The sequence below is a fragment of the Nomascus leucogenys genome, chromosome 3 (genome assembly GCF_006542625.1).
Source record: "Nomascus leucogenys isolate Asia chromosome 3, Asia_NLE_v1, whole genome shotgun sequence".
NCBI classification, from domain to species: Eukaryota; Metazoa; Chordata; class Mammalia; order Primates; family Hylobatidae; genus Nomascus; species Nomascus leucogenys.
In genome coordinates this window covers 133,582,529-133,601,054 of record NC_044383.1, presented here as the reverse complement: position 1 = coordinate 133,601,054, position 18,526 = coordinate 133,582,529, and the positions used below count along the sequence as shown (strand labels likewise).

Sequence of the window (18,526 nt, the reverse complement as noted above, 5' to 3'; positions counted from 1 at the left end):
TGTAAAAGGAAGTGACTTAGACAGCTCTGCTCACCAGGAAAACCAAGAGACTGGATATAAGGACTTCTGATTGATAGGCAAGGATTTTTTTAAATTAAATGTATATTCTTCACTCAAAATGGCTATTTTTGCAAATGCTATTATGTAGATTAATTAACTTCCAAAATGGAGTTGAAGTTAAATTGATCGAGCTAAAGGGATCTAAAACAATGTACACTGAATATACAGTGTTCACAATTGGTGCTTATTATTCAGCCAAGAAACAAATGAGATTCCACAGACATCCTGTTATTGGTACATGAATGTACTTTAAAGTAGACGAGTTAGTCAAAAAAGTGTCCATAATTACATCAATGTACCCTGTCCTCAGGGTAACTCTAGGAGGTGGGCGAGGGGGCGGGGTGCGGGTAGAGTAAGTTTTTCATTTAAAATTATTCAAGATTCCTCTTTTAAATTAAACAATAATCCTCAGTGGGACAGCGAATGGCCTGGAATGAAACTAGAAGATATTCATTATCTAGATTCAGATGAAAGATGTTTTAAAAGCTGACTTATGTGATGTGATTTCATTAATGATATAAACCATCCTATTCTTTAACAAACACTTATTTGTGAACTTTACTGCAGGCATACATTTCCCTATTTTAAAAAAGTACATTTTAGGGCTGTCCACCAGTATCATGAACTTTTCTAAATATGCTTATCAGATCAAGGAGGACTTGAAGCATAAGGTTTTAAGGCTGAAAGATCAGGTTTTCAAGCTACAATGCTGGCCCCTGCAGAGACCTGGTGCAGCTTGGAGCTTTAGTTTATGAACAAAAGGGCTATGTCTATATCTTAAAAGCCAGGGATCTAAGTTCAAACTAAGTCCATTCTAGAAAAATGAGTCTTTTTTGAAGGAGCCACAGAACCCTTTAGGTATGCTTCCCAGGATTTAACATCAGACAAAAGACAGGATTAGAGGATATGGAAGAACGCCAATCATCTGCCACCCACCTGGGGTGTTATCATGGGCATGCCACAAACTCCTAGCACCTTAGTCTCTTAACTACACAATTTATGAATCAGACTAGGTTATCCTTAAGGTCCTTTTCATTTCTAAAATTCAAATTTGTACATATTTCTCCTAATATTTACCATACTTTTTTTTGCTTTAAATTTACTTTCTTCTCATTTTGCATCCAGTGGGAATAAAAACATGCACATGATTTGATTAAAATTAAATGATTTGGTTAAATCAAATCATTGCAAATGATGACATTTATATAAAACCCAAAACACTGTGATAAAACTTCTTCAAATTAATGTCTGGGGACTGGTGACTGTGTTAAGCATGCACAGTAGTTAGTCCATTTGCCAAAGGTCCTGAAGCCAGAAAGCAGTAAGGCTGGGATTCAAATCCAGCACTCTGTGTCTAATGACCACGGAAATATTGCTTATCTGTAGTTGAATCGCAACACATTTCAGGTGATGGAGATTCAGGGCTGCAGGAACCACAGCAGAAACACATGTACAGAAACTCCACACACGGCTCCTCTTAGCACCCGACAGCCCCCACCATCCCATCTCCCACCGTGGTGAGCCACTGCCACCATGACTGGCACAGAATCACACAAGAGAAGGCTACAACATACTCATATATAACAACCATACCAAAGGATCCCAGCTCATAAGATGGATTTATTTCACTTTGGTGTGCAGTGTGGGAAGACCTGCTTTTTCCTTTCTTTCCAGTTAGAACTCTGATTTCCCATGCTGACCATAATGCTATAGTACCATAAATATTTACATATTGTCAATTTAAACAATGCAGAAACTCCATCACATTCATCAAAATGTGGAAGATCACAAAAGAGGCCAAGGCGGAACCGCTGTGAAAGCCGTAACATTTATTGAAGAGTGGACATGTTTGCAAATCACAGTGTGCATGGGCATACATTACATGGTTCATAATGCTGTTCCAATTAGGCTTTTCATAGTGCCTTCTCATAACGTCCTTTAAAAAAAATAATAACTGAAAGGAAAAAGAAAGTGTCAATTGCAATTACATTTACAAAACCAAACTGCTGCTTTCAATTAGAGTGAATCTGTGCTTCGCTACTCAGATATACACATGTAGATTTTCCAAGGCCCATGCACACACTTCCGTAGGGGCAGAAATTTTCTATGTATAATGGCTTTAGCAACCCATATAGTATCTCTAAACATTGACAAGCTTGGGTAACAGGGAAACAACTGCAATGAACAATACAATTTCTAACATTTGTCCCAGTCAACATACCACTTTGCCCTGGAGATATTTAACACAGCATTTCGTTTTTGGAATGATAAGGGATAATTCATCTAATTAAGGGTATTATACATAATATACCTATAAAAGACATTTCCCATCTTAAATAATATTTAGAAAGTAGATTTATTGTAGATTTATTTCCTTTTGGTCCAGTAGAAGAAATTTTGGCAAAATTGTTAAGGAAAAAATACTACTTAGCTCTTAACATGGAATTTAGCCTCTTGTTTTCCTCTGAAAACGTATCTCTCAACTGCAGTAATAAAAAATAACAATTTCTAGGAGTTTAAACAATTTTTAAAAATTATCTATTTCATAAGTAGAAAGGTTATGTTCTTCATTTTTTCTTTTTTTTTTTCTTTTTTTTTTAGACAGAGTCTCACTCTGTTGCCCAGGCTGGAGCACACTGGCGCGATCCCAGCTCACTGCAACCTCCACCTCCCAGGTTCAAGCCATTCTCCTGCCTTAGTAGCTGGGATTACAGGCATGCACCACCACACCCAGCTAATTTTTTTGTACTTTTAGTAGACACACGGTTTCACCATGTTGGCCAGGCTGGTCTCAAACTCCTGACCTCAAATGATCTGCCCATCCCAGCCTCCCAAAGTGCTGAGATTACAGGTGTGAGCCACCGTGCCTGGCCATTTTTTTCTGAACTACCTACCATTTTTTTTCCCTTTAAGCCTTTTATGGAAATATCTAAAAGAGTAGTAATTAATGATCATGGACTAGTAAGTTATTTGATTTTATGTCCTCAGAGATTAATAATGTAAAGCTGAAGATGATTTTTTAATCAAAGAATCTGATAGTGTAAAATATCTGATGTAGGCATATGTAATTGATGACAACTGAGGGAGCTAATAAGAGTAAAATTAGAAAACTCTGAAAGAGAAAGCCTAATGGATTTGCTCTGCTCTGCACAACTTATTTGATTTAATAAAGTAACTATGTGTGCATCTATATGGCTTTACTCTAAGCACAAGATGTCAGCTGATATAAAAAACTCCTAATACTTTGTACTTGGTCTGAGAGTTGGCAATGTAGGGTCAGACTTTCACTTATTTCTCTTATTTTCCCTAGATGCAATGTTCCGCCTTTTATGCCTTATTTGCCTTGAAATTCAGAACTTCCACCTGCCTAAACCTATTTTGATACCTAATCAAATATTACATGTAAGAATTTATATAAAGCAAATGTTTTGTCCAAGCATTTTAATTATGTTAACTTTTTTTGTTATTTTTCAACCCCCCATGCAAGAGACCTGTTACAATACTCAGGCTCTTATAAGGGAAAAATTCAGACATGCTCATATCAATTTTCAAGCAGGTGCTTTCCAGTCCCTGGTACATCTGGTTTTTCTTTTCATAAAAAATAGTTTGCTGATCCACCATCATCTGCTTTGTATCTTGGTTGGATTCTTCCCAGAAGATGCTACTGGGGAACAGCCCATTTGCCTCCTAATTTGTAAATCAGTCATAAAATCAGAGGAAAATATACATATGCCACTCACTCATTTGCACTTCAAATTTATCAATCTGAAGCTGCCATAAAAAGAAGACAGCTAATGAAATACCTTCATATCTGTCTATGTGCTTATTTCCCCAGACTTGAAAACTGCTGGCCTTTATGAATTTGCTGTTTTGTTTTGTTTTGTTTCGAGATGGGGTCTTGCTCTGTTGCCCAGGATGGAGTGTTATTGTTTCCTTAAATCAAATTCTTTTCATTCAATCAATAAATATTTACTGAACTCCTATGATGAGCAGGTACTGTAGCCTTTTTTATCCTTCCTAAGAGAAATCAAAGGGGACTTATTCAGTGGGTTTCAGGCAATGGTAAGGAAATGTCAATTTATGTCTGAGTTTTCTAGTCAGCTTTAAGGTAATCTCTTCTGCATAAGAAGAAATAAGACAATTGAGAATAAAGAAGGGAAGGGAGAGAGGCAGTCAGCACCTGCTACATGCCTAGCCTGAGCCAAGGACTGTATGTGGGTGTAAGCCGTAGAACTCTTAAGCCTCTTAAGAACTATAGACGTATTTATTTTTCCCATTTTACAGACAAGGGAAAAGAAGCTTTAATGAGTTTCATAACTGTTCAAGATGATTCCCCAAGCTACACTATAGCTTACATCCTTAACAGATTCACCACAGGAAAATACTACTAGAATAATTTTAGAATTTAAACTAAGATCTGAGTAACTCCAAAGTGAAAGCTCAATGCTTGTTGTTGTCATTGTTTATTGCATAACACCAAGATGCTATAAATATCTCTGAACTGAGAAATTGCTTGAATGCTCCAGGTTGAGAAACTACTATCCTTTGTTGCTATAAATTCAGTTTTCCCCACAATTACTGGTTCAGCTCCCACTTGGGTAAGGAAGGAGCCCTTAACATTTTGCCTTCCCTATGCCCAGAAATCTTTTATGTGAATAAAATCATTTTTTACTTCCCTAAATTTTAAGATGAACTAAAGAAAATTTTTCTACGACCCTCCAAACTCCTCAATATTATCAAGTAAAAGTCTGTAATTAATCTCTTTTAATGCTCTAGGAAATGCAAATCAAGATAATCCTCTAGTTTTTATAACATATTTATTCTTAGTCAATTGCTACTTCTTTTATATTCAAAAATTAAGTATATTATTGGTGTTTAAAGAGGAAAAACACGAAAAAATTACTCCTTCTAAGACTAATTGTCTCCAGATACAATTCACGGTAAAAATAATTCCTTTCTTTTATATTCTACCCCTTACCTCATCTTGATTTTAATGCAAAGGAATTTGTGGGCATCCTTCAATACTTCTCTGCTTACTTGAAAGTTTTCTTCCCTAGCTTTAACGAAGATGTCTTTTTAAAATCCATTGGCTTTTTTTTGCTGTGACTCTTAACTTTAAGTAGAGCATTGTTATTTTCAAATTCTAACAGCAGACACAGAGAGAAGGTTTAAACTTGGCAAAATAATTGAAGTTAGATATTACTCAAATAGAAAATAAAACTTGAAATGACCAAGGAACCCTTTTTCCATTGCAGTAGATTGCCTCATAATGCCCACAGGGAAAATAATAGATTTGTCAAAAATTGAGTCCTTCCTAGCAAAGTTCAACAAGTATATGCAAATGTACATCTGTGAAATAAATCGGCCACAGATGCAACACCTGGAAATGAGGTCAAACAGGAAGCCATTTGTTATCACAATAAATTATATCTGTAAACTATACAGACCGCCCTACCACTCAAAAGAATCTATCTTAGGAATTTTAAAGACGCTAGTTCATCTGAAAAAAAAAAAAAAAAAGATGGAAAGGTTGACTGGAATATAATCCTTCTGAAACTACAAGCTTTTGTATAGTTTAAGGACAACCTATACATGCTTTTAAAATTTAATTTCCTTACATTTGTATATAATAATGAGACTGATTTTAGTCAGTGCCTGAATTAACCTACAGAAATAGCTAAACTATTTAAACTTCAGATTTTTAAAGCAGTATTGTGTTAAAATTGCCCTTAGAAACCTAATATCCTTCTTAATTGCCTATCTATTCTTAGGAACCAAAATGGACCAGGAAAAAGTGAATGTAAGTTTCTTTTCCTTTGAGAGTTTCTTATTCTTCTTACCATGACAGTGCTGATGGGAACTTACATCTTGTACATACTTCTAAGTAGTAGATTCCGTAACACAGTACTACATGGGAGCTCTAAAAAACTGACAGCCTCAGGAGCCTGTTGTATGTCAACATCTTTTGCCATGGCTTCCTTCAACTAAGTTTTTGGTCCCATCAACATGGTTGCATTTTCTAAGCAGAAAATAAAACTACCAGCATCCAGGCCAGGTGTGATGGCTCACGCCTGTAATCCCAGCGCTACTGGAGGCCAAGGCGAGTGGATCATTTGAGGCCAGGAGTTCGAGAACAGCCTGGCCAACATGGTAAAACCCCATCTCTACTAAAAATACAAAAAAATTAGCTGGGTGTGGTGATGCGTGCCTGTAATCCCAGCTACCAGGAGGCTGAGGCAGGACAATTCCTTGAACCTGGGAGGCGAAGGTTGCAGTGAGCCAAGAGTGTGCCACTACACTCCAGCCTGGGTGACAGAGCGAGACTCTGTCTTAAAAAAAAAAAAAAAAAAAAAAAAAACTACCAGCATCCAAACACAAAAACAATAAGAATTATAAAAACTCTAGATTCAAGTTAATTTCCTTCCCCCACCTCAATCTACTTTCTTTTTCGGCCGTAGTTCTACAGGGCTCCTCAGGCCACTGCGGCTGCCCACCTCCCGGCCCCCACAGGCCTGAAGTCAGAAGCCTGGAGAGCAAGGTGGGATAAAGCACTGCAGCCCAGAACAGGCTGTGGGCTGCGGCCCTGGCAGTCTCCAGAGAGTGTAAGAAACTAGCTATGAAGTAAAATAGCTAGCTCTTGCTTGATACATGTCAGAGCAAGACACTTTTATTAGTCCTAATACTAAACCTCAGCCAGATTAAATTTAAAAAGAGAAGTTAGAAGAAATTGTCTTCTCTTGGTGATGTTCCTTAATTCATCAGCTTTAACATTGTACCAATATACAAAATAACGATATAAAAGCACATTAAAATAAGAATTCCTTCACCAAACTATTCTACATAGAATTATATATCTTATGAAAACATGGTCCTATATGAAATGAAATAGAATGTATGCTTGAATACAAAAATTAAAGCTACCGTTTCTCAAGTTAAAAGCAAATTTGGAAATAATATAATTACTACTTACTGTCAGAAATCTACCTTTTTGTTATATTGTACTTAAAATAAGTTATGACTCAAACGCCTTAGCCAACCTCATCTGTTTTCATTAAGAATGGGAGGGAGAATGCCAAGAAATGCATAAGACTGTATCTCATGGTATCTTCTTAAAAAATGAACTCAGTACTTCTTTATGTGCGATAGTTCACTGCCTTATTTCTAGCTATTATAAGCCAGTTACCCAGTTTACTAAGTTGATTATTCCAGAATTTGTCCAAGCAAAAAGTTAAGCTGATGAGTATTTCCAGGGTCATCATCCATTTCCCTTTTTGAAAGAAGGTTCTAAATATGCCCTTTTCCAGTCTTCAGGCACCTCATCAGTCCTCCACGAGGTCTCAAAAATGATATCTAGCGGTTCTGTGATGACTTCGGCCAATTCATTAAGTACTCTAGGATGCCAGCCATTGGGACCTGTGGATTTGAACATATCTGGGTTATTGAAGTTCTCCTTTACCCATTCTTCCCCTAGTCCGTCATGGATTTCTGCTCCTATTTTTAAGTCATTCTTGTCCCTTTCAGCTTACCACATGGACTTTTGAAGAACAGCCCTAAGAGTTTTTGCTTCTTATCTATCAATTTTCTCTTTCAAGCTAATTAAAAAAGAATGTATTTTATCCTTGTAAAGCCTATATTTTGTTTAAAAAGGTCTACTTTATTTTCCTTTTATGTTCCTTCTAAGAGGTGGAAACTTTAAAAAAATGGTTAGATAAAAATATACCTTGTAATAGTTTGAATTCCTAAGTCACATTACTCAGTACTACACGTTAGCAGCGTTAGTACTAGAGCAACAGTCAATACATTGTGAGACATTCCAAAGGGGATCTATCTCATGCTGGAAGAGCACTTATCTATTCAACTTGTAGCTGCAAGTGCTAGATCGAAATGCATCTTCCAAAGTAAAAATGATTCACAATCATATTTAACCATTATCATCTGTATATATAAACAGTAACTTTTTCACATAGGCATGTAAAAACCATAGTTGTACGTGAGCTGGAAAGAGGTTAATTAAGTATTTCTTACAAAGCAGCAACCTAGTCGAATTCATGTGCTGTGTGGTCTTTGCCATCAAAGTTCTTGGGTTTATATTACACTAATTATCTCCAAGCTCTGATAGGTGTTGACAGTTTTAACCCCTTCATTGTCACAATGATCCCTCTGAAACTAAAAGGCAGCAGTAGATTACAGTGCACTGCCCATCTGTCATGGCTCTGCTGTGTGCCCACAATCCCTTGACAGACCTAGATGGACAAAGAAGAGGAAGAAAAGGAAAGCTGGAAGAAGGAAGAAGGATGCCTGAGTCTTTCCTGGGAATTTTGTGCTGCTTAGATTCAACCGCTTGCTTATTGAATTGGAAAACTTTTGGAAAAGGTTAAGTCAATTTTGTTCTCCTTTGTTTTGTTTTGTTTTGTTTTTCTAGTCTCTATCTCTGCAACCTCTCCAAGCCTTGTAAGCACCCAAAAAATAAAAATCATACTGCAGACATCATCAGGACTCTTTAAAAGAAGAATTCTGTACATTTCTCTAGGGTACAGCGATTTGTTTTAGCACCTGCCATTTTCACCCCTGCTCAAACAGCCACCTGCTGACGGCAGTATGTTAGCTAATATGTCATTATTAATTAGTTTGGGTGACACCATCAGGCAATCACATCTAAATAGATGGAAAGTATTACTATCCAGGCTCACGAAGTTTCTTTCTCCAGAGAATCAGCCTATTTTGCTGTAATACTAAGTAACGATATCTTACTACTATTTAATATATTCAAATAGTCGCCAAAAGAAAGCCATATCCAACCCAACATCTCTATTAAACATCAGCTCTTGTTATAAACTGCAAAAAAAGTAATCTTCAACCTATCTGAACAAACCAAGTTGTTGGGCTTTTGCAGGGAGGAAGGAGGAGTGAGGGAAAATTCCGTAGAGAAGGGAAGTACCTGAATATAAACAAGGTAACAGTTTGTTTTTTCTTGTTTGTTTTTTGTTTTGTTTTGTTTTGTTTTTGAGATGGAGTCTCGCTCTGTCGCCCAGGCTGGAGTACAGTGGTGCGATCTTGGCTCACTGCAAGCTCCGCCTCACGGGTTCACGCCATTCTCCTGCCTCAGCCTCCCAAAGAGCTGGGACTAAAGGCGCCCGCCACTACGCCCAGCTAATTTTTTGTATTTCTAGTAGAGACAGGGTTTCACCATGTTAGCTGGGATGGTCTCGATCTCCTGACCTCGTGATCCACCCACCTCAGCCTCCCAAAGTGCTGGGATTACAGGTGTGAGCCACCACACCCGGCCAACACTTTGATTTTTAATGCTCTAATAAATGAATACATAAAAAGGTGTTAACACCAAAAATTGCATTTACTATCGAGTACAAGAAAACAAGCTATTTGTGTCAGAAAAAAATCCAGGAAAAGTCTTAGGTTATAGTGTTAGGGGTCACTCAGATGGCAGCAAGACTACTTCCAGGAAAAGAAAAGGCCACAGAGGGAGTCTGCTGTATCTTGAAGACATTCTCATTATAATGCAAGATTCCATGTCTGCCCCATGTTCAACAGACTTCTGCCTGAAGTCAGAGACATGATCCTGCCTACCTTCAAAGGTCACTTTGCTCTACAAACATAGAAAAATAAAGAAAATGCCTTTGGACAGATTATCATCTAGCAAGTAAAGACAGCCTGCCTATTAAACCCATCTAACGGTGTAGACTATGAAGTCATTTCACAAATCTAGTGTCAAACTAACAGCCTCCAAAACCTCTCATGCCTTTGATTCCACAAAAACAAATCACATTCATTAAACAAGTCCAGCCTTGCAATCTGCTATCTTTCATTCTTTGAGGGTGTAGGTGGGGGGCAGATGAACAGGATTTCCGCAATGGGTCATGGAGAGTTTCAAGATGTGAGAGCAGTCACAGAGAACAATAATTAGTGGAGCATATGTTGCTTCATGACCATAGGAAACGTCAGTGATTTCCCTGTGCCGAATGCTCCTCCATTCTTTTCTGGCTGATCACATTGTGGCACTCCAGAGGCTGGTCTTGATAGATCTCACTCTTCAAGTGGAACAGAAATGAACAGTTTTAAAATTCTGACAAGCTTGAAGGAGGTAACTGCTGAAGACAACTCTTGTGGACAAACATGCATTTCACAGAGCTGTTCCCATACGTATCACACATTTCTCATATTTCATTTTCCCCCTAAATTATTAGGCACACCCCTATGAAGAAAATAAAAGCTCTTTCTTCACTCCACCAAGAAAAAGAATAATCTATTCACATGTGTTCACGGTCTTCTTTGTCGGTTATCATACTAGGTTGACCTAAAAATCATGAAAGGCATTGATCCCTTCTTAAAATTCATGAAAGCCGGCCAGGCACGGTGGCTCACGCCTGTAATCCCAGCACTTTGGGAGGCTGAGGCAGGCAGATCACAAGGTAGGTCAGGAGATCGAGACCATCCTGGCCAAAATGGTGAAACTCTGTCTCTACTAAAAATACAAAAATTAGCTGAGTGTGGTGGCACGTGCCTGTAGTCCCAGCTACTCGGGAGTCTGAGGCAGGAGAATGGCTTGAACCCGGGAGCTGGAGGTTGCAGTGAGCCAATATCAGCCACTGCACTCCAGCCTGGTGACAGAGTGAGACTCTGTCTCAAAATAAATAAATAAATAAATAAATAAATTCATAAAAGCCAACCTCTGCAGGAATAAATACCAAGTTATATTTTGGTGTCTTAACACCCCTAACGTTTTGCATTTTTAAAGACAAGGTTTTGTTATTGTTGTTTTTTAAAGTGATTGCCAGAAGTTTCTTTGTAGTGTGCCAAATTATTATCTCCCTATTTCTAGGAAAACATTGCTAAAAGGTTTACATCAGTTAGTCTATTCTCCCCCTTTGACTTTGAGACCACTCTCAATCAGGGAGTTCTTACATTCAAGCCACCCAAACCTAATTCTTGGGTTGTGACTTTCTCAGTTTCATTTATTCTAGGCTTTTATGGGGTTTGAGGGACCTTTCATTTCAGAGGCTAGGCAGTTCTCCTATGCCAAATCCCCTATCAGTGTTAGAATTCTCATCTGAGAAGCAGGGAGAGGCAGTAAAAGTCATTCAATGAATAAAGAAACTATTACCCTATGGTTAAAAATTAAGATTTATGAGATTGCACTTTTTTCTCAGTTGATTACTCTGATTTTTAACTGACTTCAAGTCTGTTACTCTTTTTAGCTTGTGATTTTCCCCCTAATTAAAGGCAATCAGAGTGATATGCAGGCTAAACACCATTCAGAAGTCGTTTCTCTATTGTGACATTATTCTAAAGGATGTAGCTCAATTGCAGCTGTAGAACCAGTTGACACACATTTTCCATATTTGGTTGCTGAAGAAATATAACCGGTGACTGTATATTAATAGTACGTGAAATTTGCATACAATTTGGGAGACAACTGTGTAACAAAAAAATTGATGATGGTAGGAGTGTTGCTTTCCATCCTTCTGGGTAACACATGGGCACAAAGCAGAGCCTTTGGGTGGTTGGTGACAAGACACAAGATTTTTTGACCTCATGACATAACTCAACTTCAGTTTTCCAACATTCAGCTACGTCACACTGGCTATTACTCTAGTACCAAGAAAGGTGGGAATTTGCGTGGAGAGCCTCACTGTAACTGTAAATTTCTCCAAGGGCAAAACCCCCACATTTTACATTTGTTCATATCTCCTATAGGAGCATTGTACGTAATGTCAGCCACTACTACTGCTGATCGATTGAATCGTCCCTACTATAATTTTCACAAAAATTTTTCACTAAACTAAGTTCCTATTGGAAAAGTTTAGTCTAGAAAGTCAGATAGTCTTTATTGCCTACACAATAAAGAAAACATGATAACATATGTTCATTGAGCCCATATGTGTCTTAATGATCATCTTTCCTCTAAGCATATCTTCTTCAGCTTCTAATACTGGGGAAGGCTCAGCCTGGATCCAGAACCCCAATGGGCTGAAGGATGCAATGTTAGGTTATACAAATAGCTGGCATACACACGTGTCCTGATATGCTCTTTTTCTATTTAAAGAGTTTTCTAGGGTACATTTTCTAAGATTCTATAGTAGAGAAAAATGTTTGGCCTACTCTAGAATGATCCACATTATGATCTACATGTATTTTCTTTTTTGTTGTTGTTTTTTTTTTTTACTTTAGAAGCAAATACCCAAATGCCATCCTACTTATAAACTCTTCTCACTGTCCTGTCTTCCTCCGAGGTGTGTCCTTGGTAAGTGAAATAATTTTCTCTACTTCCCAGAGAAAAATTCAGGGCTTCCTGCTGCCTCTTCAGGGCCACACAAGTTCGAAACTTCATTCGAGACTTTTCTGCAGCTTCTACACAAGTTCTAACCTTCATTCATGACTTCTCTGCAGCTTTCAGCAAAGGAAAAGTATAGTGGAGAGGCTGCCTGGACATTTTCCTACTGCCTTTTCTTCAGAAAAAAACTATCAGAAACAAATTCAGAGTTTAAAAAACAAAAGCCTCTTTGTTTATGCTATCCTGGGGCATTAACCGATTTTACAATTTTTCCAACTGCATAGCTATGCAAATTCCCTACTTTCTTAAAAGTACTTTGCTCTACTCATCACTGACACTTCTGAGAATGCCAACTTCCTACACAAAAGAACAACCCACAGGGCTGTGGTCTGCAGGCGGCAGCCAGTGCTCCCAGAGACAGCTGCTTCTGAGGCCAGCGCCGCCTTACCGCCTGGAGTCAGGGCCATGCCTTATCTCAATCAGGAAGAAATGACTGGGAATTTAACCGTTGGGAATTCTGTACTGTACTTTCAACCATTATTTAATAATTAACAGCTGATCACAACAAGAAGTGGGGGCTAGGTCACCACTCTTTCAAGAAGTTTAATAGAACGATTAAGGAGGTATTTGGTAGTTGGAAAGGACAGTAATTTTAAGAACAAAGAGGGAGCTTGGGCATATTTACAGACGGAGTGGAAGGATTCCATGGAGACAGACTAAATGCAAAAAACAAAGGGATAATTATGAACCATAATTATCACCTGGGTCGGGGTAGATGAGGGGGGAGTTAGTCTTAAAGGGGAGAGGGGTAATTTCTCATCAAAATCAGAAGGAATGAAGACAGATGGGTCAGTGGGCCCACACATTTGGAGGTGAGTGGGAGAGAGAGGGAGGGGGGGAGTGTGCCATGGACCACTTCTCAGTTCTGATGGGCCAAGGCTACCTGCAGAAGAGCCCATGAGAGGGGCAAGGGCAGAGTTTCTAGGAGGACGGGGGGGGAGATTCGAAAATAGCCACCAAGAGAATTGTGACAGGAAATCAATTTGACAGCTGCAGGAGGGCAGGTTTCGATTGGATTGTCGGGAATCACAGTGATAGATGCCTTTAGATTTTCTCTCTGTCTTGTGATTCAGGTTCTCCAAATACCATCCAAAATGTGATCAAGACACAGGCCTTATAATTACACAACACAAGCCCAGAACAGAACTAGCCATAAACGCCGGAGTGTGCTGAACGCCAGTGTCTGACCTCTACTGCAGTTCTTTAAAATACGGTGGGTCTTTGATACAACACTTCTGCTGCCTGGCTCTCACCAGGCTCCTGGGCTGCTCACTTAAAGTTCTCATTCTCTCCCTCCTTCCGTCTCTGTCTCTCATCAACCTATTCCACAGGAAAATCATCTATTATTGTATACTAATTGTCTTTGAAATCACCATTAACATTAATCTGCTAACTCATACTTCAATTATCACCAATATAATTGCCATGACGGTATGCTTATAGAACATACTATGATTATTATTACCTGCCTGCCCCAGCAACAGCAGCAAACGGCTGCTAATATTTACTGAGTGAACTCCCTCTGTGCCTACCTCCCAGTGACTGTGATGAGAATGTACACTTTCACATAATCACCTTTACTTCTTACCACAAGCCAATGTGATGGCGATCCTAGACCCAACTTTATTTATTTATTTATTTATTTATTTATTTTTTTGAGACGGGGTCTCGCTCTGTCGCCCAGGCTGGAGTGCAGTGGCGCAATCTCGGCTCACTGCAAGCTCCGCCTCCCGGGTTCACGCCATTCTCCTGCCTCAGCCTCTCCGAGCAGCTGGGACTACAGGGGCCCGCCACCACGCCCGGCTAATTTTTTTTTGTATTTTTAGTAGAGACGGGGTTTCACCGTGGTCTCGATCTCCTGACCTCGTGATCCGCCCGCCTCGGCCTCCCAAAGTGCTGGGATTACAAGCGTGAGCCACCGCGCCCGGCCGACCCAACTTTATAAATGAAGAATCTGAGGCTTTAAAGTATTTACTACCAGGGTCAAACTGCTAATCAGTGGCAGGGTGGGTCTGTGCAACAGCAAAGCCCACTTTATCAAAACTACTTCTATGCTCTGCAATCATTTTATATTGGGAAACTGTAATGGTTGAATAGTGTCCCCCCTCACAAAATTCACATCCACCTGGAACCTCAGAATGTGACCTTACTTGGAAATATCGAGTCTTTGCAGACGTTCTTAGTTAAGGATCTCGAGATGAAATTATCCTGGATTTAGGGTGGGCCCTGAATCTAATCCCTGGTGTTCTCATAAGGAAAGGAGAGGAGAGGATACAGGGATACACCAACGAGAGGCCAGGTGAAAGTGGAAGCAGAGAGTGGAGTGGTGCAGCCACGAGCCAAGGAATGCCAGAAGCCACCAGAAGCTGGAAAAGACAAGGAAAGAGTCTCCCCTAGAGTCTCTGGAGGCAGCATGACCTTGCTGACACTTTGATTTCAGACTTCTGGCTGTGAACTGTGAGAAAACAAACTTCTCACAGTTAAAACAACATGTTTTAACACACACAGGTGGTATTATTTTGTTACAGAAGCCCTAGAAAACATAGGCTCCTTTGCAGGAAAGACAGATCTTTAAATGCCATTAGAAATATTTTTTAATCCGTTCATTGATTTTGGTGATAGATACAAAGGTGATTTTAGACAAAAGGTATTTTATTTTTATTCAGAATATAAAATGTTATGCATGATGCTTATTTAGTTATATTTAATGTCATAATGAAAAAGTTTGACTTCTTCCTATTCAATAAATGATGCAAACTGTTTAAATTATGTATGAAAAATATGATTTGTTAAAATACATTAAAAACTATATGTTTATATGTTGACTCCATGTATATTAATATGCAGACTGAGATTTAACTATTGGTTACAGCATCAAAAATAGAAAATAGTCAACATACAGAACTACTGTTTTTCTTTTGCTCAAAATATCCTCTGGTTTATTTATTATTTACTTGAATATTTGTGATTTATTTTAAATTGCAAGACGAGAGAGAAGGTTTTCGTGGCCACTTTTAAGCATTGCTCTATAAATAACATACCATCGTTGTAGATATAATTTATTTGTGATAAATTAAAATTGAAAATAATTGCCAGTATTTTTGTTTTTATATCAGTTATTGAAGAATGAGAGTTTAATGTGTGATGTAAGCATATTTGAGATCTACAAAGTTTTCATTTTAAAGATAAAATTATTTAAGTAATTGTCTCTGATGTATTTAAAGCTATATACTGAAAAGTCACTATTCCCAGCCTGGGAAACTTTTTGTAATTTCATGACAGCTCAGAAACCTCCACTTGAGAAACACTGCAATGTTGTATCCCAGCCATTCTCTGGTTTTGGTTCTAAAAGCCATTTGAATTCTTAAAAATTACTGAAGATTCCAAAGAGCTTTTGTTTTATGGGTTATAACTGTTGATGTGTACTGTATTTTAAGTTATAACTGTGAAATATTTAAAATACATATTTAATTCATTTAAAAATAACACTAGTAGCCGGGCACGGTGGCTCACACCTTAATCCCAGCACTTTGGGAGGCTGAGGCAGGTGGATCATGAGATCAGGAGATCGAGACCATCCTGGTTAACATGGTGAAACCCCGTCTCTATTAAAAATAGAAAAAATTAGCCGGGTGTGGTGGCAGGCAACTGTAGTCCCAGCTACTCGGGAGGCTGAGGCGGGAGAATGGCGTGAGCCCGGGAGGCAGAGCTTGCAGTAACCTGAGATCATGCCACTGCACTCCAGCCTGGGTGACAGAGCAAGACTCCATTTCAAAAAGTAATAATAATAGCAACACTAGTAAATGCATTGCATATTAACACAAATACTTTTATGAAAAATAAACATATATTCTCCCCAAAATTAAGAATGGCACTGTTTTACATTTGTGCATATCTCTGTATATCTCTTTATATCTCTTTATATTCGATCTGTGGCAGTATGTTTTTAATTGAAGTATATGAAGCACATCTGGCCTCACATAGATGTGTCACTGAAAAAGTAGGGAGTATCTGAACAGACTTTTCAGATAAATAATTGTAGATATTCATTTTAACACCATGGCAAAACTTGACAAGTGGTGGTTTGTTAAGTCACTTGCCATGTGAAATTTGAAACCATATCAATGACTTTTCTTACTGTTTATTACATTAAAATCATTGGTCAATCTTCTACTTTTAATTGACTTTTTCCCCCATGCATGATTTTATGGTATCATGTATTGGCCATTTGGAAAATATTCAGTTTCTGAATTACACAGATCTTCCAAATGTTGACACATATCATTATTCAATATACTTTTAAAATCCCATGTGTTAATATCACCACCCAAGGTAGCCTAATCAAAAAAAAATCTTCAGGCAGTATGAAACTATCAAGCTCACTGGGGCAAATATAAGTTTTCTGAAATTCTTGTTTTCACTTGAACATTCAAATTTTATCATTAGCAACAGATACTGTCAATTACGTTTCTTGAAATATTAGGTTCACTTTAGTTATTTTTAAGAAATCTGCCAAATACCCAAGTAAATAAGCATGGCTTGTTTCTCAGTTGTTCTTTGAAGTGAAAATGGTGTTACACGGAAAATGCAGCCAGTTCAGCCAGCAACTCAAACAAGAGCACAAGTGGTTTGCAAGGAGACAAGATTTACATACACGTCCATTTGCAACAGAAGTGCTTTATGAGTAGTTCTCATTTTGTCACACAGAATATTCAAACTCATGTACACAAAGGTGGAGATTTAATAAATGTTAATTACTGCTTCATCAAGGCTATTTTAAGGAAAAATTGCTTCTTTTGGCAGGTGTATGTGGGTGTGCATATGGGTGAAGAATCCAGTAAGTATAACACAGGTCGATGCTAACATTTTCATCCACTGTTGCTTTTGTGCTGCCAGTACAAATGCCCTCCCAGTGAAAAAGGCAAATAACATCACATTATAGTATTGTTATGCAATAATTATTACCTTGCAGACCCCCTGAAAGGGCCTTGGGGGCAACACTTTGAGAACTACTGCCCTATACCACTTCTGGATACAAGAAGTCAAGGTAGGTATCACAAAATCAGCAACAAGCGTCAAACCAAGTCATCAGTCTGAAATAGAATTCTGCCCATTCAAACGATAGCTCCATCCTAGCAATCGCTCTACATTCACCCTTTTGGCTCTCATCTGGCTCAGTCCAAGGAACTGGGAAGTCTGGAACCTTCCTGCCATTAAGGTGAGGTGACTTTTCTCTCCTGTCTGGTGAGGGGGTTGCAAAGATGGCTGCTCTGCCTGGAAAAAACATGCTTCTCTGAAGGACTGTGCTTGCCAGCCTTGCCAATCACAAGAACTTTTGAAGTGACCCAGCAATTGTGAGTGCAGCCAGCCTGCCATATCAAAATAGCCTGTGGCCTGCTGGCAACCAAGCTCAGTTCCCCAAACACTGAAGCCTGGCCTCCACTGGTCATGACCTCACTTGAAGGATAGGAAGGGGCAAGGAAGCAAGACAACAGCCGTTATCCTCTTTAGCAATTCTTTCCCAGGCACATTTGCATGTTGATATGGTTTGGCTGTGTCCCCACCCAAAACTTATCTTAAATTCTAGTTCCCAAAATTCCCCGTGTATCATGGGAGGGACCCGGCGGAAGGTAATTGAATCATGGGGGTGGTTACCCCCGTACTGCTGTTCTCATGATAGTGAGTTCCTGCAAGATCTGAAGGTTTTATAAGGGGCTTTTCCCCCTTTTGCTCAGCACTTCTCCTTCCTGCCACCATGTGAAAAAAGACATGTTTGCTTTGCCTTCTGCCATAATTGTAAGTTTCCTGAGGCCACCCCAGCCCTGCAGATCTGTGAGTCAATTAAAGCTCTTTCCCTTTTGAATCACCCAGTCTTGAGCAGTTCTTTAAAGCAGTGTGAGAATGGACTAACACACGTTTAGTGGCAGCCAGAATGAAGGAAGTCCAGGGTACCCGTGCTGTTTTCTGTCCCATTACCTTGCCTCCAATTTTGGCAGGGCTGAAAAAGAACACTTTCAGACTTTTCAGAAACAAAACAAAACAAAACAAAACAAAAAAAACATGCTGTGATGTGGCTTTCAAGTTAGACCATGGCTAACTGCTTTAAAAGAACAGTGC

The 18,526-nt window shown here is 38.8% G+C and overlaps 1 protein-coding gene across 1 annotated transcript in view; it reads right to left on the bottom strand.

Moving 5' to 3' along the window:
- Positions 1–1,869: 1,869 nt before the first annotated feature.
- SAMD5 (sterile alpha motif domain containing 5) overlaps positions 1,870–18,526 on the bottom strand; it is a 62,214-nt gene continuing 45,557 nt past the window's right edge. Inside the window, exon 2 of the mRNA XM_003255854.4 lies at positions 1,870–7,473. Within this exon, the coding sequence (XP_003255902.1) occupies positions 7,411–7,473 (63 nt within the window). The 3' untranslated portion in view covers positions 1,870–7,410. The remainder of the gene's footprint in view (positions 7,474–18,526) is intronic.